The sequence below is a fragment of the Thermobia domestica genome, chromosome 10 (assembly GCF_964235325.1).
Source record: "Thermobia domestica chromosome 10, izTheDome1.hap1.1, whole genome shotgun sequence".
Classification (NCBI taxonomy): Eukaryota; Metazoa; Arthropoda; class Insecta; order Zygentoma; family Lepismatidae; genus Thermobia; species Thermobia domestica.
In genome coordinates, this window is record NC_137463.1 from 120,207,749 (window position 1) to 120,231,262 (window position 23,514).

General features: G+C 34.6%; 1 protein-coding gene across 1 annotated transcript in view; it reads left to right on the forward strand.

Annotated features, from left to right (window-relative positions):
* The window catches only part of LOC145662685 (fatty acyl-CoA reductase wat-like), a 70,118-nt gene extending 56,087 nt beyond the window's left edge, over window positions 1-14,031 (forward strand). Inside the window, exons 6-9 of the mRNA XM_081728511.1 lie at window positions 1,579-1,777; window positions 8,257-8,496; window positions 8,909-9,166; window positions 13,461-14,031. Coding sequence (XP_081584637.1) covers window positions 1,579-1,777; window positions 8,257-8,496; window positions 8,909-9,166; window positions 13,461-13,614 — 851 coding nt within the window. The 3' untranslated portion in view covers window positions 13,615-14,031. The remainder of the gene's footprint in view (window positions 1-1,578; window positions 1,778-8,256; window positions 8,497-8,908; window positions 9,167-13,460) is intronic.
* Window positions 14,032-23,514: the final 9,483 nt, after the last annotated feature.

Consider the following 23,514-nt stretch of genomic DNA (forward strand, 5'->3'; position numbering starts at 1 on the left):
TGGATGAAAGAGTCCTGAAATATGAACACCCTGGTACTGAAAAGGGACGCTTTAACAACATATTGGCTAGCTTCCTGATTCATTTTTACTTTCGAGCGGCGATGAGAGAGAAGAAAGTGTGGTGATCATAACAATTCGAGATCTCAACATATTCGCACATTTCATGGCCCCTACTTGTACATGCTGAAAACAGTGATTTTTGGATCTGTCTGTCTGTTCGTACCGATATATGTACATACACACTTATTCAACTGTGAGATATTTCAAAATCAATCTATTTGGAATTATTGTAGCTATTTTAATTAATTAATTCTTTACTGTACTTCTCACCCTATATTAAAACGGTAAATAGCTTGGTTAGTTGGTTTCAAGTCTCACATTTCTTTCAGCAAAGAGGATTTGTAAAAAAAGATCTACAGCTTAATATTGAGCTCCAAGCGAGAATCGAACCCAATCTCCCTAGCTAATCATATTAACTAGGAAGGAGTTCTGTAAGACAAATGGGAAAATCAGAAATGATTATGACAATAGTAGTCAATAAACATCATATTATAAAAATATTCCTTCCTTAGTAAGCAGAATTTGCACTCGCGATTTTACCTTGCGTTTGCCAGCCAGAATTTCAGACACTCAAGTAAGCAGGTTGCAGGTTACGAAAATTGAGAAAGTAATGCACAAAAATTTTCTTAATGATATTACTCAAGAAACACAAGAAAGTGCACACTGTACAAGACATTTGCTTAGTAGTAAAGTTGCGATTATTTTGATGCAATTCTCAATTCGGTTCGAAAACCTTCTTCTGTAAACTCTTACCAGATTATTCCAGCAGCTGAATGCTCTGACTAAAGCTCAAAGCTTTCTCAGGGTTACGAAGCGTGTATTCGTGACATCATAGAGCACTTTCCTGATGGGTACTGATTTGCAGGAACGCTACAGGATGAATTAAAGGGCAAAAAGACTCAACAATATACTGAACATTTAGATGGAAGGTATATTTCCATTACAGATTTTATGGGAGTGGAAATATTTTTACTCATGGTGCATATCTTGGTCTTCTTTAAATGGTCTACTTATGGTTTGACTATTCGGGATTGTCTTCTTCTTCTTTCTTTCCTACTTGTCTCACTTACATGGAGTCAACGCTTCTGATGAGGTCTTCTCTATAAAGCCCCGTTTCTGAATTCTTTCCTTGTTAGATTTTTCTCTCTGAAATCATTCTTAACCATACCCATCGATTTTTTGAATAACGCATAATCTGTTGTCTACAAATGTTTTAAAACATCAAGAGTATTATTTAGAAGAGGGGCCCCGGGCTGTTGCCCGGTTTGCCCTATGTAAAAGCCGCCACTGATTATATATCTTTATTGCATTACCTAGGTAAATAGACTTTCTATTGCTCGACTATTCTGGAGAATTTTGAGCAACACGATATTGTACAAAATGGATTTATTTATTTTTCTTTTTAGTAAAGCAACGCTTTGCCATCGGCCTTCACACATCATTAACATTCTTCACTTGTACCTCACCGATTTATTCCTCTTTGTAATTTATTTATCTACGCTTCTATTTTTCTTTCAGTGATAGCCACATGGAAGGAACCTGTAAGCGGATGGATTGACAACTTGTACGGACCAACAGGTGTCGTTATAGGTGCTGGGATGGGAATTCTACGAACGCTGCACTGCGACTCAAAAGTCAGAGCTGACATGGTTCCTGTGGACATGGCTGTGAATGCTTTAATCGTCGCAGCGTGGAACACGGCCAATACGAACTCAAGGTAAAATTTATGACTTGTCCTACAAGCAGCATATCAATGTCATTTGAGTGCACGGCTCTGTTGGTGAATTTCAAGTTTCTGTTCTGTGAATAGGAGAGAACGACAAGTCCAAGAACATCTTGGACATGTGATATATTCCATTTTGATTTTATCCTAAATATCAGCTTCTCGAATCATTTAAGTAACGACCAGACCTTTCATCATAAGAATGAATGAAAGGAGATAGGTTAGTTCCTTTTCGCTGAAAGAATAACGACGAATAGGCAATTGTATAACATGCTTCCTCATAGTTTATCTACTCTTGTCTTCGAATCCCATTTAAAATTCACATCAAGATCTCCGTCGATTTTGGGGGCTAAGTGTAAAGTAAATTGCGAGGCTAATTATGTAGGTGAGAATTCCGTAGTAAATTGGTGGGGGCCGCGGTAGCTCAGTGGTACAGCGTTCACCTCTGGTGCATGGGGTCCCGGCTCAAACCCTACTCCCGCCAAGTGAACTTTATGGTGGACAAACACCGTGTGCGTGGGTTTCCTCGGGGTTCTCCTGTTTCCCCCTAGTTTCTTCATTAAACCATTCCATTCATTTCTCATCATCACCGTCTCCTTTAGCTAGCCGGAATATCGTGGGACGTAAAACTCATCATTTTTTCAATACGATTGGTTGGATTGGGTTTAGCATCGTGAGCCAAAAACTTAACGTGAAATCCGATCCACATGAGCTCCAGCTGGGAATCGAATCTGAATCTTATGCGATGAAAACATGTCCAATACGAATAAATTAGTTTGCAGAAACTTTAGATTTTTTCATATGAACAGTATTGATATCCCCTTGTGACTGAACATTGTGACATTAATAGTATACATTTGTAATAATGTCTTATAAAATGATAATTCATATCTCTGTATATGATCTCTAAACACTATTAAATACCAAGAATGAATCAGAAATAGTAAACGTGTTATTTTTCCTGAAGGGTCTAACTCTTTTCGCATTTGACGCTAGGACTGAGTAACCGCCTCACTTGATCACCCACAAGATGGCTCTGATTTACACAATCGGTATTTGAAAAGCATAGTAAGGTTAACTACATTGTCTTTATGCAAATTCTATGGGAAGTCTCATGATTTCAGTTAACTCTCATCTTCTCTTTTCTTTGCCTAATTAAATACTAAGTTATTTAAATTCATTTAACGTAGTTTTTTTTTTTCTGTGGACGCTTTTTAAGTGCCTGACAGAATGAGACATCATAGGGTATAGTATACGAAGTTCTTAGTTTTAGAAGAAACTCGGAACATCCACGCCGCTTTGTCTTATTTTCCCACATTCAAACCATACGTAGGTAAACGACGATACACAACATGTAGCCCTAGTTATGAATTTATAAATATCCTACACTCGTAGTTCTAATGAGCATCGATATATAGGTAAATTATGCGTGACAAGACACCTTATAATACAGGGTGGTCCGGAAGTGGGCGCACCCTCCCCTTTAGTTTGAAGACTATATTGTTAGTTATGGTAGAATGTCTGTACACAGTTACCTTGAAGTCTTAAGAATCATAAACATCGGTATAATCACCATCCATGTCGTAACACGGCTGAGCAGCTGTGGAACACGCCTTCACCCTCGTGACTCCGGAGTATCTCCGCAAAACATCTGCGAGAACTTGGTGCAGAATTTAGCTGTGTTATGAGGTGGATGGTGATCATACCGATGTTTATGACTTAAGACTCTTAAGACTTCAAGGTAAGTGTGTACAGACATTCTACCATAACTAACACTATACTGTTGAAACTAAAGGGGGTACGCCCACTTCCGGACCGCCTTGTAATAACCCTGTCGTCATTGTCAGTGATTATGTAAAGCAGGAAAAAAAGTAATAGTAATTTCGATTGATACAAAGAAACAAAATACTTGAGCATTATTCTGGCAAAAAGAAATAGTAATATCAATTTTCGTAGAATCACTTCAACACAGAATTTTGAACTATCTTATTTGGTCGCAGCGAAATCAGACATACAGTAAGAAAGAACTAACGCCCATGCCACTGATAAAAGTATCCACTCTTAGATTTTTATACCAAATTTAGGATAGTAAAACTGAATGATATAAAACTATTTTTTTAAACATAACCGTCCATAGATCATAACAAAAGTGACCTCAAATTTAGAATCTTCGTGGTAACTATTATACTAATGGTGAAAGTGGTCACGCGTGAATACATTTCTAATTGCGTTTTTTATATATATATATTACTTTGAGTGCTGAATCCAACAGAAGTATTTTAAAATAAATCCATCCATGGAGTCACGAGAAAAATGACCTCAAATTTGAGATCTATGAAGCAACACTTATATCAATGGTGACCAAGTCTAAATGGATTTAATGAAACTATTTTAAACATACCCATCCACGAGGTGATTTCAAAATTATATATAAATAAGTATAAATATCCCAACTTTCAGGTGAATTTTCTCGTGACCCCATGGACGGATTTATTTAAATATAGTCCCATTGGATTTATCATCCTCAAATTAATATAGAAGTGCGATTAGAAAAGTACCCTAGCGTGGGCACTTTTTAATTAGTGACATAAACATTAGTTCTTTAATAGAGTTTGACCTATACTCTTTCTTTGCGGGAGAATGAAGTTCTGATGCATTAAGGTTGCCGTAAACCTAAAAGTCCGGGAGTTAATGTTTTGGCGCAAGTTAGAGAACTAAACCTACGACGATCTACGATGCACCCTTTCCCATCTTTATGAAGAACTACGTAGTCATACAATATTTAAAATTTGATGTTTACGTATGGTTTCGTTCAGTAGCTTATTTACAGTATTTTAAATTATGCTTGGCAGGGTCCCTTCCTAGGTAGTTCTTTTCTTCTCTATGCTACTTCAAATAGGTACGCAACGTTCGTACACAATGGACAGATCTGAGACGCACCGCTCGCTGTTCCTCCAAACTTAATGAGACATAAAAATATTTCCAAGCATATGGACGAATAGTCCTTAAAATGTGGCGCTTAATCAGGTAAAATTACGCACGCTAATCACTTGGTTACTTTCTACATTCAATTGACAATCACATATTTCCTTTTCTGACGATTGCTGGATGAGAAAGACATATATAAATCATTTCTTGATATAATCATTTATGTAGTTTTATGCTGAACCACAACCGCCTGATACCTCATGGATTATTCATATGCAATGTTGGATTCTTTTCATTCTTCATAAACAAGATTATTTTAGTTGATAATTATGTTGTTTCTACACTACACATCATGTACTCACAATGCATACTCAGTGTAGAGAAATCTTTTCAACTCAAGAACGTGCCAAAAATTGTATGGCAAAGTCCTCCAAAGGCACCGTCTCTGACGACAGTTTATCTTTCTTATTATTAATATTCGCAAAGCAAACGGGTAACAGTCTCGAATACATGATAACGAGTAATGAAATATAAACGCAGTAATTTAACTACTGAAAATCCAATTTACTTATTAAATTGTTACTAACACTAGACGCTTTCATTCTTTTATTTTATTTTATTTTATTTTTTATTATTCTCTTCGATTGTCCCTTATAACTATTGTTTATAAATTGTACAATATGCTTCTTTCAATTTAAGAAGATGAATGTAAATATTAATAAATCATATTATAGGTGTTAATGGTGTGAACTAGGATTATTATTGGAATAGACACAAGCCTGAGATTTACGTGGACCAATCACGAGATAGATGGTCTGATGCTTTTGTATAATGACAGTAGGTTAGAAATGTGATCTGACAGTCATAGCGGAGCCTGTGTGGGTGGAAATATATTGCATCTAAAGAAAATATGCCTGACTATGGTAGTTGAGCCCTTATGGCTAATGAGAATTTGTACGGAGATGTTGACCATGCGGATAAAAATGTGTTAGTCTAAAGATATGCCTCAGGATACTAATAGAGTCTTTTTAGCTGATGAAGAGTTACACGTAAAAGGGTTTAAGTATGACCTGAGCATAGATTATTAGGTGAAGATGTAATGCTAGAATTTTTGGTAGGTATAAACTCGACCGTTTTTAATATATATATATATATATATATATATATATATATATATATATATATATATATATATATATATATATATATATATATATATATATATATATATATATATATTATATATATATATATATATATATATATATATATATATATATATATATATATACCCCGTATATGCTCGTGTAGTTTTGAAATTTAACACAGTTGTTGACGCGAGTGCCCTAAACGACATATTAAAAGTTCCCGATGAGGGACGTGTGGGCGGTGGAGAGGGCTTTAGAGGTAGATTTTTCGTGTTTTTCTGCAATATCTCAAAAACTATAGTGTTTAGCTAAAAAAAAAAAAAATCAAGTACGAAATTAAGCTACATTAAATTTCCTACGAGTCAAATACGCAAAAAATTCTTATCGTAGCTAAAAGTGTTCAAGTAACTTTCAGAAAAGTGCTCATGCTTACACAACAATATATAAAGGCGAAGTACGTCATCTTGCAGTAAACACTAACGTGCGTGTCTGGACGGGGTGTCGGAACGAGCAAGGGCACGGGCGCGGACCTCGAGTCGCTTGTCCGTGATATTGCACATCTTGTTTAGTTCTCATAACACTTCTATCATGTGCAAACGTAGTCTCTGTCGAATGTCCGTGTGTTGTACTGCATTTAGCAGATACAGTGTACGACAATGGTTGAGAAGTGTTTATTATGTGATGAGAATGTTGTGAGTAATAAGTGCAATACAGATGAAAAAGGGCTAGAGGTATTGATAAAGGCAAGTATTGCAAGAAAGGATGGGAAGTACGAAGTATTTAGAGGGAAGAAAAAGATCATTCTTCATGCTTCTTGCACGTATCAATACACAAAACCTCAATCAATTTCAAAAGACTTGAGAGTAGCTGTTTTAGAGCAACGGCCTTCAACAGTATGTTCTTCCCTCTGCATTTTCCAACCATTGTCCTCTGTCTAGCTGTTAATAATGTCAGTATAACGTACGAACATTAAACACATAAGCTACTTCCTCAAATGTTCAATACTACGCGCAAGCGACTTGTACGAAAGCGGCTTGCGCTCACGTCCTCGCCAACGCTCTGCGTGCTACCAGGGCCGGTTCTCGATATTTGTTACGTGTAAGCAAATAATATTCGGCGCTGCCACGTAAATGGTAATAAAAGAATAGAAAGTTGTAATGGACAAAAAACTTCAAATAATTGTTACAATTGAAAATTTCTTCAATATCAAATATATAAGAAAAACTTGAAAAACTCATCTTTAAACCCCCTCCATCGCTCGCCGACCCCACCCTTGAGGACTTTGAGTATGTCATTTAGATCACTCCCCCACACAACTGTACCAAATTTCAAAACAACAAGAGTTATTATTATTATTATTTTAATCTACGTTGACTTAACTATCCAAATCGATGTTACTTTTAAATTTTTCGATCACATTTTCAGAGAATCGATCATCTTTGTCTGCTTCGTCCTCGCTTAATTTAATTGTATTGATGAGTCAGTCATTATATGAAGGAAGGAATGATACGTTTATAGTTCTCTGTAAAAGCGCCTTTAATGTTCATCTGCCTTGATAGTTGTTGTGGGGAATGATACAGTTCATTTTACACACGTTGTTTGTTTTCTTTTTTTTTTTCTTTTTTAAAATCAGCTATATTGATCTCTTTACACAAGTGACACGCTTCCTGTTTTATTATCAAAAGTTTCGATCAAGTTATGAATCACTACCAGCGAAGATCCAGGAGCTCCAAGTTAATTTGCGATCTATCTTTCGTGTTCCCTGTAATTGTTTGTAAGCGACTAAAGCGGAACTATGGTACACACTCCTCCAGAGTTAACTGGGCAACCATCACTGCGACACTGCGATGTCATTTACCAAGATGTGTTGCCAGATTCATCCATCCAAACTGTGTGTGGAACTTGCCACTATCGTTTTTCTCATGCGGTTTTGTGATAATATCACTTTGAATGTAGTAACTATTATTGCACCATCCTATACGTATTGAAATATTAGCCGTTATGCAACTTTTTTTTGTGTACTCTAAACACCGATCAGTCCCTAAATATCTCTTTTGATGCCATAATTACCTAGGGAGTTTACTTGTAGAACATTAATATCAGAATATTTTAATAATATCACAGTAATTGTCTACTTGCTTTGGCATTTTTATTGTATAAAAAGGATTTTGAACACAAACTTGGTAACAAAAAAAAAAAAAAAAAAAAAAACAATGTTCAGCAATGAGGTCCTAGAACATTTTATCCTTCAGAATGACATTCGCTTGTTTTTACTGTTGATTAAACATTTGTTTTTATTATTATTATTTGTGAAATTTCATAACAAAACTAATTTATTTACTTTACACATCGCCATACTGTAAAACACAAACCAAAAATTGTTATTTATTGTTGCAGGACTGACGACATACAAGTCTATAACTATGTGTCATCGTGTCAACGTCCAATCACCTGGGGAGAATTTATGGATCTTAATGAAGGTTACGGTCTCCAATATCCATCTGAAAGGGCGCTGTGGTACTATTTCTTTCGACTCAACAAAAGCAAGCTTATTCACATGCTTTTCGTCCTCTTTCTACATGTAATACCAGCTTTCTTCGTTGATATAATAGCATTGATGCTCGGTAAAAAAGTAGGGTAAGTTCAGTTTACATGATACTTATATGCTTTCAAATGTATTGGCTTGGTACTAAGTAATCAGCAGCTGTTGGCCCTATAACTAAAATATTTTTGAGAATATGTTCAGAAAGGCAATAGAATTCAGTACTTTTCTAAATATATCTTCTTAATAAGTATATTATTGAAAATATCTTCTTAACAAGTTTATTATTGAAAATATTTTCTTACAGTTGCAAAACCTTTCGTTATCATCATTAGCATTAGCATTATTGAAGTTTCCATGTAAATATAACCAGCAAATATTTTATCATTATCACTATCTACTGTATTAATAAAAATTTGCAGAAAAATTTTTGAAAATGATATTAAATTGTGTTGCTTGAAACTAACAACGTATTGCCTCCTAAGTTATTTCTTTACTATTTTTCAGATTGCTCAAACTTTACCAGAAAGTTAATAAATTTTCCGAAGTAATCGCTTATTTTTGCACACAAGAATGGAACTTCTCGAATACTAACGTTCAAAATTTGTATAATCGTTTGTCACCCGCTGATAAATTGAGGTTCATGTTTGACATATCAGAGTTGGACTGGGAAAACTATTTCCAATTTCATATTCCTGGACTTAGGAAGTATTTGCTGAAGGAGGACCCTAAGACTCTGGAGAAAGCTAGAAACCGATGGAAAAGGTAAGTAACCAGTAGTCAATCCTATAAATTGACCACTTGGCTTAGTTTCATATAATATACGCTGTAGACATATTTATTACTTAATATATACGAATACGAGTGTTAACAAAGTTATAAGCTTAGGTAATTTTTAAAGAGAATGTATGCCTTAAACATTAGCATTGAGAAGGGGAAGAAAATTTTCGCAGGTCGTTACCTAGAAAGTAATGTTTAAAAGTACTTGCTTGCTATTTTACTGACACAATAGTAAAACCTATGGAAAGAACAGTCAAAATGTCCACTAGTTAAATTATTGAGCACGATTATTCTTTCAGAAAGACAAATGCAAGTCATAAAATTACGTCCATATATGCAGTAAGACTGCGGTAATCTCCCTATATAAAAGAAGTTCTAATTAAGTGACTATTGACTGACTGATCAACGCTCAGGCTAAGCCGCTTAAACACGAAACATCAAATTTGGGCAGTACATAGGATATGTAATGTACCACTAAGGAAGGGTTTTTTGGAAATTCAACGAAGAAGGGGTGGCAATTGTTATATTAAAATGTCCATATATCAGAATCTCCGAAATTAACAGACATGAAATTTGGTACCGGTATATAAACTTTTCATTTACAATAATTAGACACTAATTTCAGCGCTTTTTAATATTTGACTAGCAGGAAACAAAATGAAGTGGGCAGGAAAATGGGATGCGATTACGATTAATATAATAAGATGTACATGTTATAATAAAATGACCTATCTCGTACTCCTTTAACGTTAGAGGCATGAAAATTTGTTTTTGAACATTTTATTTAAAATAGTTACGCATGTGTTCAGCGTTGCCTAGTAGAGAAGAAAAGATGTGGGAAGAAAGAGAGAAGGGATTGGAATTGTTATAATAAGATATTCATATTTCGAAATCCGTTAATGTTAGAGACATGAAATTTGGTGTTCGAACTTATAATCGAAAATATTTAAATACGTGTTCAACGCTTTTAGATGTTTGACCTAAAATTGAAGAAAAAGGGTGGGTCGCTGTCCTAAGATGACCATATACAACGTTCGAATTTTGTGCGAGACCTCGAGTTCAGACGAATTATATATAAAAACTTCAGAAGGAACAACACAAAATATTGCCCACAGCGACACGTGTGGGCAATTGCTAATATTTACGTATTCTTATTAAAAGATCAGAGTTTGTATTATGATTGAAAAATTCAGAGTTGGCAACTCTTCTCTAGTTCCACTGCAATTGCTTGTACCTAGGTATGTAAAAGCAACCTTTTTTGTGGAGCTCTTAACCAACGATTTAAGTAAGTTGTAAACTATAACTTGGTTCTCATACAAACTTTATTTTAAAAAAGAAAGAAAGAAAGAAAGAAAAAAGAAAACTTAGGTTTACTGAAACTGGAACATTGTTTCTAACAGTTCGTTTACAATATTTTCCAATTTGTTAATACTTAAGGAATAAACTTCAAGAAAACAATATTTGTGTATTATATAACTAACAATTTGAATAATAATAATAATAATAATAATAATAATAATAATAATAATAATAATAATAATAATAATAATAACTTGATTTTTATGCTAGAAATAGTCTTAATATCGCTATAGCACTATATAGTATGACAAAATGAGAAAAGATGCATGTGACAAAGCAATTGTCATGGAATTGGATACATTCTGCTTGGATAACATGCACTAAAATTCTATATTAAAAAAGCATGGTAACATAAATATTACATACGGAAAAGATACGCAAATACTATAGACCTAATATGCAGCACATATTAAGAGATTCTTCATTACCATTTACGATTAGCAAAGAATACAATATAATTTCATTTAGAAAAATATTCTATCTACAGTTCAAAAATTGTATAAATTTTTATAAGTACCAATGCTAATAAGTGTCCTGTTGTTTTGTGAACTGAAATCCGGAATAATATTCTGCTCAAAATAAACTGAAATAATAATAATAATAATAATAATAATAATAATAATAATAATAATAATAAAATCAACACCAATGGGTAAACTATTGGTATTTATTTTCCTATCTGAACAAAGTAACATATCACATATCACTTCCTTTCAACTACTAATGGTCAAGGAAATACGTGTTTGATTTATAAGTGTTCCATCTATTAATTGCATACTCGTAGGTCGTAACTATTTAAAAAATAAGTTTGGGAGTCATGTGGAACCATCTTTACTTTTTCACATTTACTGTAGGCCTACTCTCTCGTCATCACAAGTATTCTGCATTCTGTTGTCACTGGCGGGTCCTTTGACAAAAAATTAGATGTTTCGATGAACTATGATTCTTTACTAAAATCACCTCTTTAACAAAATTTATGAATTACAATCATCTCTCTCTTTCGTACTTTCTATGAAATCCCTCAGAACAATATCTTCCCAAATAATATCCCAACCTATCTGCCTTCCGTTCTTTTATTATCTTCAAATAAAATATCTCTAATGTTTTCATGTTTCAATTTTCTTGTTGTTCTTGATTTGGCGTCCATTTAACTGCTGTTTCGAGAACAGAAACTATATCCATTTTCGTTGTCGCAGTTCAAGATTTTACACAGAAAGGCTGACGATTTATTTATTTATTTATTTTTTGACGATGGAAACGATAATAGAGTTTCGAAACGTCAGTGAGTAAATGTAAATCCAGGTAAAACGTGGATGAAACACCGATAAACAGCTCGATTTATAAATACTTCCGTAAAAAAATTAAAAATTATCCCTAGTATTGTTCTTCTATTCTTCACTTTTAGCAAACACTTTCTGATTCCTAATCGTTCCAAATATTTCGTTTTCCTCATTCTTGTACGTACTTACATTCGTACTTACATTTTAAAGGCTTCTTGTGCAAAGCCCTTGTGTATATTCCTAGAAACATTTAACGAGTTTTTTTGTTTAATTTCTTGTTTAAGAATCCACGAGAAGCGCTTCGGTTCTTCCGAGAGGTCTCTCTCCTATTTTTAACATAGAATTTAAGATAACAGCATTTTAAAATAGGGTTTATCCTATCCCAACGTATCTAGCAAAAAGAGATACAAGACATCTCAAAATTTGAGCTTAATGTCTGAAATTATAAGATTCTGTGTTTCACTTCTATCTAATTAGCAGTGGTCGAATTGGTTTGATGTGGGATATCGGTACTAAATTAAGATGCCGAAAATCAAAGCAATTGTAAAATTAAGTTCTCCTATATGAAGTAAGATCAAGTGCACACTAGTTCATTTGTTTTTCTATCTCTTTCCCTTTGTGTCCCTCGTTTTTTTTTCTAGTCTTGTTTTGAGTTGCAATGCTGAGTCCAATTTTTCAGTAAACTTTACATTATATTTATTTATCATTTTTTTCTTTTATGAAAACGAAATCTTTGATATGTCAAGAATGATATCCTACTTCTGCATTACGAGCCTGACTTACTAAAAATAATTTTAAAAAATACCTTTTTTCATGTCCTTGTTTTTCATAAGTGAAAGGAGATAATAAAATTCAATTTACTACAATCATAGATACTGTTATTCTACAACAGAAAATATGAATCCAAAGAATTTTCAGTTGGCACCCATATAAATTACAGTGTTGCCAGAATAACATTTGCCTCAAAATCTAAGTTAAAGCAGCGACTAGAGGAACGAACTCAACTGTATTTGATTAAATATCATGTTGTTTTGGTATCCTGTGAACTACTTTTTAAATAATAGTTGTATTTACAGTAGTTTGTAACAAACAGTTTTAAAATACAGTTATTAAAATTAAATGATGATGTTACTTTAGAGGTAGTTCACAGGATATCAAAACAACATGATACGTAATCAAATGCAGTTGAATTCGTTTCTCTTTTTGGGTGAAGTGTTATTCTGGCAACACTGCAATTTCTATGGATGGCAACACTGCCATTTCTATGGATGGCAACACTGAAAATTTATTTTGGTTCATATTTTCTGTTATAGAATAACATTATCTCTGTGGTAAGTTTCATTTCATTATCTCCTTTCACTTATGAAAAACAAGCAAAACAAAAATGGTAAATTTTGCATTATTTTTAGTATAGTATCATCATAAAGAAATAAATAAGTTTCGATAAAAGAAGGATAATAAAAACCAACAAATTCCATAACTACTTCTCAAAAAGTGTATCCAAGATACGTCTAGCACATAAGTAATTTATTTTCAATTCGACCACTGCTAATTAGGTACTATTACATAGGTTTAAATTAGTCCATATATACAAATTAATGAATTAGTTTAACATGTAAAATTTTCTCCATTTCTTACAGATTGTATTGGATTCATCGAACTGTGCAGTTCATTTTCTTCCTTGGGTTCGTGAGACTGTTTGTGACAGTTGCTCCCTATCTTACATCACTGTTACCAGTACTAGAGGATACAAGGACAGTAAACGTTAGCTATGAAGGAACTGTAGCTACATAGTCATTTGTGGTGTTTTTCACTGAAGTATAAAGAAATAAGACAGCGTGGCAGTAAATCTACTCATAAATATGTATATATGTTGAGAAAACAAGGAGAAATTGTTTTGTTGAGCAAACAATATAATATTTCCTATGTTGAGTGGCTGATTGTTGTATCTAGTGTGTTTTGTTGGAACATGATTAAAAGTTACCAACTTGTATATAGTGTTACATACTTTTATACCTGCTATTGCAGATTATAACTAGCTCAAAAGTTGGAAACTTTTTTCTTTGTTTTTATATAAGAAATAATTTGACCAACCTTTATTTATTCATGTGATTGCTTATTTTTTAAATAACTGTATAAACGTAAATATACAGAACTTGTTATTGGATATAGCAATTATGTATTTCGTAATAATAAACTATTAAATTCTAATTGAGTTATTTATTTTATTTAGAGTTTTTATCTGTACTGATAGGGTATATCCTTTCCTTTTTTTACATTTATTTGAAAATTTGGAGTCAAGTTAATTAAATATAGAAATTATGAAATTATCCACCTTTTCTATTTGGACTGTTTTCTAAAACTTTCCACTCGATGGCGGCCTAAGTAATCACTGTTTAAGTTGCCTACTTATGTAGTTTGGAGCTTAGTTGTGTTGGGTAATTTATTAATGAAAAAAATGTTTAATGTTTTACATCTCAATTAGTAAATATATTATCTCCGGTTTAGAAAAAATTGCACAATATTAGTTACCGATTTATCATTATTAAATTCTTTTCTATGAATTGCTTACTATGCTTTATTGATACTCATCACCTTGCTTCCCTTTGCTATTTACTCACTGCTATTAGGTTATAGTATATTTGCTTATTTAATGTACAAACATTGATTCCATTTGCATATCAAAGATAATCTCATATAGCTATTCTCATATAATTGAGTAGTGCCGAACCACAATTAGACATCATAAGGTAGGTGAGTGTTAAGTTCAATTACATTATTTAAGAAATTAAGTCAATCATTACAGGACAATTTCAGTATGATTATTAAATGTGATATACAGTAAAAAGATATTAGCTAATCAAAATATTAGTTAAGGAAATCAAAAGGTAATCTTCAGACATTCAAACCGGTAATTAAAAACCAGTTGTTGGAAATCTCAAGGACTCGGGTATGAAGTTAGTTAATTAAACTTCCGTCCAGAAAATATGTGGCATATCATCATCATTATCATCATATGTATTCTACCATTATTAGCTGGTCGCATACCGTAACTGAGAAGCTCCACAGTCTAAAGCTAACTTCTTCATCTTCACGTACGATTTTTCTGTTTTAATATCGTCCATTAATTGCAGCCTCCTTCGCCCCGTCTCACTCTTTCCTGGCACCATACTCTCTAGCACGTCCCTCATGATACTGTTCCTTTTTAGCAATGTTCCACCCAGTTTCTGTTCCTTTTCTCAATAATATCTAAAATTGTTATTTTCTCCCCACCATTTCTAACACCCTCTCATTCGGTTTCCGCTCGACCCAGTTAATCTCCATTCTTCTCCATCATACTCACATTTCCAAAGCTTCTAGTCATTTTAATCACTTTTGCGTAATGTCCACGCTTCTGTCACATATAGTACAAAACTCTACACAAAACACTTTATGAGTCTTTTTCGCAGCTCTTTATTCAAGGTCTTCCACAAAATAAACTTTTATTTTTCCTAAAGACTTCTTTCGCCATTCCTATCTTTGCTTTTACTTCACTTCGCACTTGATATCATCACTACTAATACTACTCACCTGTTATATTTTTCCCTCCTAATTCTACATTTGACACCGACCGCTTCGTCTCAATGATCATCCTTTCTAACATTTATTTTCGTCCCATATTCTTCACTGCTCTTCCTCAATTTCAGTAACATATTATTGATTTTCTTTTCAGATTCCGCAACAAGCACCATATTGTCTGCAAACCGTATACTCCTAATCATTCTACCTCCTACCTACCTGTAGGTTTTTTACACTATCTCTTCTAGATAGATATTAAATAATGTTGGCTAAAGGCAACATCCCTGTCAAACTTCCCTTCCAATTGCACTCTCCTCCGTCATTTCCTCCATATTCTAACACTTACTTGTTGGTTCATATATACTGTAAGTTTCTTATAAGACTTCGATTTTTCCATTCCAACAGAACCTTCTTTAGGGCTCCCAACAACAATTCCCGATTTGCGCGACCAAAAGCCTTTTCTAGATCAATAAATACAACATACACTTCTTTCCTTTTCTACTATACCTTTCACCGATCACCCTTAATAATCCAATTGCATCTCTTGTACCTGAACCAATGTGAGTTTTGTATTACCTATGCGACATGTGTTTCTTCTTATAAAATTGGTTATTTTGTATCTTTTTAATAAAGTTTTCTATCTATAATACATTTTTAGTGCAGCCAAAACGTCATACTAAAGTCATACTCACGTTCATTAAATACAAGCATACGTATATGCTTCCTGAATTGCTGGCATGGCCAAGTTGAAGTCATAGTTCGAGTCTTCCATACTATTCTTGTCCTTCATCATCATCATAAGTATTCTCCCATCATTGGCAGATCAGTTGCACAGCTGAGAAGCCTCAATGCACCACTGTCTTCAACTGATCTCTTCATCTTCACGTAAGATGTTCTGTTTTGATGTCCATCAACTTTAGCCTCCTTCGCCAGCTCCCTCCCTTTCATGCCACCACACCCTCAAGCACGTTCCTCATGATAAAGTTCCTTCTATGATATAAAAAAAAACGCATCTATTAGTATTTACAATAAACGTATTGTTTTGCTCAGCAAGGAGTTTTAATTGGATTTAAGTCTACTAAGGCAAAGTTTGTACAATGGAAAATATTACATTAAAAAGAAACAGTTATATTAAAACTAATCGAAAAAGTATGAAAATATTCAGTATTCGAACGACTGTTCGAATGTTTTCCTCCCATTATTAGAGTATTTGTTATTGAAACTATTCTCGTAACAGTGTCAAGTAGACTCGGTGCTGACGTCCTCATTAAACCTTTCAATCAACTACCCGAGCAAATCCTTATTAGATTGATTAATCCGACAACCATGAGTTTTTCTGAATAATTATTGTTCATGGCAATGACTGTTTATTTATGTGGATAAATTATTCAAATATTTATTCGAATAATTGTTTCCTTTTAATATTCGAAAAATACTGTATATATTGTTCGGATATGAAATTATTTAGATTTTGAGAACACTAAAATAAAACACAACTCACAAAATACAATCATATATGCTACAAATTTGTACTTCAGATATCCATCTCGGGAACATATTACAGCATTCGACAAAAATATGTTAATCAATATTTGTTGTGGTTTATACATCTCTGAAAGTACACTAGTTGAAACATATGGACCAGAGTAACTTTAAGAGGCCTTATCACTGCGAAATTAAAATACCGCTAATTTTACAGTAATTATGTGATATCTTCAAATAGATAAAAGATTCGAAAAGTGGATCAAGACCTTCCTAGACAGTATTATTTTGCGTGAGATACCGTTATCACGATTTATTTATCTGCTTTCGATTTCCAGCCATTTAGAAAATCGGCATTTATTTTCGCGTTTCTAAACAACAGCAAACGAAAAGCTACTAGGTGAATCGTGTTAACGGTAACTCATGCAAAATAACATCGTCTAGGGAGGTCCTGATCCACTTTTCGATTATCTTTTATCTATTTGAAGATATCACATAATTACTGTAAAATTAGCGATATTTTAATTTCGCAGTGATAGAGACTCGTTATAAGTCATAGTCAAGTTCGTCACAGACTGCAGAGAAAGTACTCCAAAAATTTCAGCATGTAATACATTTTTCGACCTGGTTGTAATGCGCCGCTATTTTATACCTGCGCCGCATTACATTTCACTATATTTTGGAAGGTGGCGATTTGCATTCTCATCTGTACCCTATGGTTTAAATCTATATGACAACTAAATTTTTCGAATCAAAAATTAGAAAAGAGGAAGACATTTTAAGAAATTTTCAGGATTAAGTGTGCTTGAACCAATAAATATATATTTGTAAGTCCTAGTATAATAAAACCTGTTTAATAGAGATTTGAAGCAGTAAACTACGAGAGGTAATATATAATTATCTTTTGGTAATAGTATACATGAGACCGCCCTATTTTCGGTGCTCCAAGATACTTCTTACTCTTGCATTACGTAGGGAAATGATGTTATTTCATGTGCAAGTGGTAACAGAACACATAGGAAACCCAGATCATCTTGTATTCACACTCCAATATAAAGTGTGAATACAGCCTGATCTGCGTTTCTTCTGTGTTCTATTACCACTTCCACATGAAATACCATTTCCCTACGTAATGCAAGAGTAAAAGTATCCTGGAGCACAAGACATGCGATATGCGTTAAATCCCCCCCCCCACACACACACACTCATAAATAAAGTACAAGGGCACTACACATGCAGATATGAAGTAAAAGGGCAAATGTGAGGAATTAAAGTAAAAAGACAATAAGGAGCAGAAAGCATCATATCGAATCACAATCAAATACTAGGAGGATATATTCGAGCTACTTCCAAGAGAAAGTTATGAAACCGCGTTTGTAGGGGATACTTTTTCTTCAAAAGAAAGGAGGCCACATGTCCTACGAAATTGTTTTTTGTTCCCAAAAACCGCATCCCTACCACATACATAACACGACTTACCCGTCCAAAAAGCGCAGTTCACTAGCTTTTTTTTTATTTTCTACTTATTTCCAGTAGATGATACACCTAAACAAAGATTGTTAAAACACGAAATTACATACCTTTTTTCCCTCCATCTTCTTCTGTCTTCTTCTACCGGAAGAACACCTACCGTCAATGTGCGCAGACCCAAAACTAGCAATGCCATCTGCACGGAAAACACACCTATACTTAGAGTTCCAAGTAGTGTTGCCACGAGACGAGACGAGACGAGACTTCAGGCTGTCTCGTCTCGTCTCGTGTCTCGTCTCGAAAAAATGTACTCGTCCCGTCTCGTGTCTCGTCTCGAGAGGTTCTGTCCCGTCTCGTCCCGTCTCGTCTCGTTTGTCTCGTTTTGTCTCGTCTTGTCTCGTAAAAATATAGCAGCATACCATGGGAACGAAAGTTAAATGTAGCAGGCTGCACCATGCTAATCAAGATACAACTAAGTTACAAGTATTAACCAGAACACAAAGACAAGAAATGTCATGGTAACTACACCGTGAAGCCTTCACCTCTAGTGTATGTTGTAGTCGGTTCGATCTCGGTTAGTGCCATGTGAGCTTTGTGGTGGACAAACATTGAATGTGTGTGGGGGCCGCGGTAGCTCAGTGGTAGAGCGCTCATCTCTGGCGCTTGGGGTCTCGGGTTCGATCCCAGCCCCTGCCAAGTGAATTTTATGGTGGATAAACACCGTGTGTGGGGTTTTTCTCGGGGTTCTCCCGTTTCATCCCACTTTCTTCATTCCACCATTTCATTCATTACTCATCATCACCGTCTCCTTTAGCCTAACCAGCATTACCGTGGGACCTAAAACTCAAATATTTCATTTCATTTCATTTCATTTTTCGAATGTGTGTGTTTTCTCGAAGTTGTCCAGTATCCTACCACTTTCTTCATTCCACTAATTTTCCCATCATCATCCATTCGGGGTGGGCCAAAGTTGCCTAAAGGTCTTAAAAATAAATTCAAATAAGCTCACAAGGCAAGGACAAATAATTTACAAAATAATATATCTCTGCTGTTAGTTGTCTGAGGCTTCTCGACCCTGGCTTTTTTTTTTTTTTTTTTTTACATTCTGAAACATTGGAATTTGTTTCACCAGTTTCAGTACACGAATATACAGTAAATTGATCATAGGTACGTTGAAGATGAAGACACTAATGTCAAATAATGTTTACACGACAAGCAAAGTTCGATGTAAAGGTGTCACCATCCCCGACACTATCGTATACTATCAGCCCACTTGCTTTATAGTGTCTGTATATATATATATATATATATATATATATATATATATATATAAAGAGAGAGAGAGAGAGAGAGAGAGAGAGAGAGAGAGAGAGACAGAGAGATGGAAAGATATATAGATAAATAGAGAGATAGAGAGATAGATATGTGTGTATAATTTGATTTCATATATTCCAGCCTTTAGGTTTCCATACCAATCCAAAAACTACTTTCCATTTTAGCATGTTTAGATTTGTTGCAATTATTTTTTTTTTTTTAAAAAAAAGCTCGGAACCAAATAATTTTATTGAGTAATGGAAAGTATTTGATTGAAATTTTATATGTTACTGCACAGTAAGCTCTACTTAAAGTGCCGTAGTAATGGGAGCTGAACGACACATCGGACCAAAGAATGCTTGGGGCCAGTCTTCACCTCCATGGTACAAATCTGTTCCCATAACCGCGGGGTGTGTGCCACTAAATGGTGGTTGCCCCGTTTGTGTAACAAACTCATGACAGTACACCCAGATTAGCTAGTGGTCTAAAAAAGTTGATTTTTGGGTGGCCATTTTGGATTAAAGTTTCTTATATTGTCGTGATCTATTCGCAATCATACAACGTCGAAATGTTGACACATTTTGTACGGGGATTCGAACTTGTAACCGCAGATGATTGTATAATTTATCAATGAGGCATGTTGTGTTAATGCACGAATGATATCTTAATCAATCCATCTTAGTTCTTTCTTGCCATTCATTAGCATATTTACTTGGCCCTGTATAAAACTTTTTCGTAATATATCCACCACCGGTTATTAACCACTTTATTGAAACGATCACAATATTATATTTTAGAACTGGCCTTTGAAATTAATTCTTTATTATATTTGCTTTCCAATTCTTTTAACTTCGTTTGTAAACATATTATTTTGGCTTTGTACATACAGTTAGACTTCAGTTTTTCGTTCTCTTTACACAAAAAGGAGAGCTCTTCCTTTGGTTTGTGCCCCTCACTCTCCACAAAACAAACGAAAAATAACATAAACAAAGAGTTATTTTTTATTTCAGTCACAATAGTTATTTCATGTGGCTACACCCCAATGTCTGATTTGTTTTTTCTTTAAACACCTAACTTCCGTACATTTAATTCTTTCATTATTTACATCAACACGGTTCCGTATAGTAAAGGTAAGTTTAGTGAAGGCACGTCTTGTTTAAACTTTTTCTTGGGTAGAATATTTAGAACCTCACATTTTAAATTATGTCCATAAGCTTCGGGAATAAAATGATCGGAATAGACGCTGGCGTTTTCAACTTTAAAGATATCTTTCCGACAGCATTTCTTTCGCCAAACTTTCCGCAAAGGAACCGAGGGAAATACATGATAAATAACTTTGGAACCCGTAGTATTTCTACTATAATTGCGACAAGTACTTAGTGTAGAATTCGACATGCTTATAGGCTAACACGAGCACTACAGTAATTAATGTTTTCTTAATACAGGAAAGCAAGAATCACTCACTTTCCTGCAAAAATCAAAGAAACAAACAAGGGTGAATGACAAGGACCTTGGGCGAAAGCTGTTTCTGCTCCCGCCGTGATGTCGCAATTTTACTGCATCTTCGGTTTTCAAAGAAGGGTAGTTATGACGCGACCTTAAAAGAGGAGAGGAACAGTAGGGTCGGCGAACCTTGGAAGCAGAGGGCAATTTCGCATACTGGCCAGATCAAACATTTCCGCGTAACAAAACGAAGGTTCCCCTGTAAAATCTCTTCATTTAAAGTGTTATTGTTAGTATCATAAATTTGCTGAAAGCAAACAATTTGAAGGGTTCGTTGATAATATCTGCTTTTTTTGTCCTGCGCCCGCCTTCCAAACGAAGAGGTGAATTTTACAACATGACTGCTGTATAATAAGCGAGCGATTGGTAAAATGGTAAAAGTGTATTTTTTGTGTATGTGTGTGTGTGTGTGTGTGTGAGAGAGAGAGAGAGAGAGAGAGAGAGAGAGAGAGAGGGAGGGAGAGAGAGAGAACAAGAGAGAAGACAAAAGTTGCAAGATGACATACTTCAATTGCCGTTTTCGGTTAATTTCGGTTCATATAGCAAAAAAAATACCGCCACCAGAGAATCCGACATCTCAACCAGAACTTTCAACTACAGCCTGTAATGAGTGTAGACCTTATCCAGTTTTCAAATTGAATAGATGGGGTGGTAGTTCGGTTTCTTGACCTTGTAAAAATCTTCCCTGTCTTTGATTTTGTTTGTCATCATTCCAGCCAGAAATGAAAAAAAAATGAGAATTCCTCAGGTTACAGCAAGGGGAATTGGGGACAAGACATTAAGAATGATATTCCTGGAAGCTCATGTATCACGATTGATTCATTCAATAGACAGAGGACACTTTTCTATGAAGGCTTTTCAACATGTTTTCTCACAAAGGGGATTTTCCTTTTGCAATCAATATGACCACTGGCAATTTCAATCTTGGCCATTCCCGCCAGCGTTTGCATTTTCGAGACACGAGACGGGACGAGACATTTCACGAGTCGTCCCGTCTCGTCTCGTGTCTCGTCTCGTTTTCGAGACGGGACAAGTAGTCTGTCTCGTCTCGTGTCTCGTCTAAATGGGTTCCGTCTCGTCTCGTGTCTCGTCTCGTTTACGAGACGAGACGAGACGGGACACGAGAAATGTCTCGTCTCGTGGCAACACTAGTTCCAAGATGTAATACGATCAGCGAGGAATTTTACTCAATTTATACACGTAATTCTAAGCATTATAGTTCGCATGTAAATTACCAAAAACTAAAAGTAAACATGTAAAAGCAAACCGCGTTGCATTTCCTTCACGAAAACCTGTACGGAATTACCCCCAAGCCTTCCTTTGTCTGCAAACACCGCAAAGCAACCGCGCTTGACCTGGCACTACTCGATACACCTCAGACATTTGCACATCAGCAGTCGTGAAGGTAAACAGAACTGAAGAAGAACAACAAAGTGTAAGACAAGTACGTTCTTTTTTATTTTCGTATCACTCAAGAAGTAAATGAAAGTTGGTTTGTTACCCCCTTTCTAAGTTCGTAGATACTCAATGAATAATCCCTAAAAGTATGAGCGTCCAGCTCCTTCTGGAACTCTGACGGTCTTACGTATACTATATCCAAAATGTTCAATAAGTATACATTTACATGGGTCAATTCATATACGAAATTGCATAATAGTAATGTAGTAGTATATACACCTATATTTATATATTTATATTAATAGATATGCTCAAAAGAAAAAGGAAATCAATTTAGTTAATCAAAATATATACATTCTATTATTTTTATTATTCTATTGTTCGCTTGTATCTGTTGTACTAGAGAAGAAACACCTCCTCCAGTTCCCTTCCAGGCGGCAACGTACCAAGAACTGACGAAACGTTGCCACGTTGAACCGCAATAGATATACGTTGGAATAAGAAAAATGCTGAACAAACATCTGCAGAAACGATAGATATGCGTCTGCCTACCTCTCTAATAAAATCAAGGCTTCTAGAGCCCCATGCTCTACTGGTCTCGATAGCTATTGGAGCAAATATAAATTTATCGAGGAGATTATTGTATTTCCTTTCCTTTTCTGAATTATGTGATTTTGTGGAAGAAGTAAGAAGTAATTAAAATGAGGCACTAATTTCACATTTTAGGTCGGGAGAGACTTTTTCTCTTTCCCTAAAGCACCTACTACCATGCAATATGAAAATTGATACATAAAGTATAACTAAACTTCTTAAATGTTACGTCTACATCAAATCTTTACATTTTGAATCCTAAATATGCTGAATATGCAATAAAACAAGCGAATTCCAATAGATTTTATTCAATATCAAGACAGGAGCATATAATAGGACTTTTTGTATATAATTAAGCTATCAATTGAAAAGCAAACT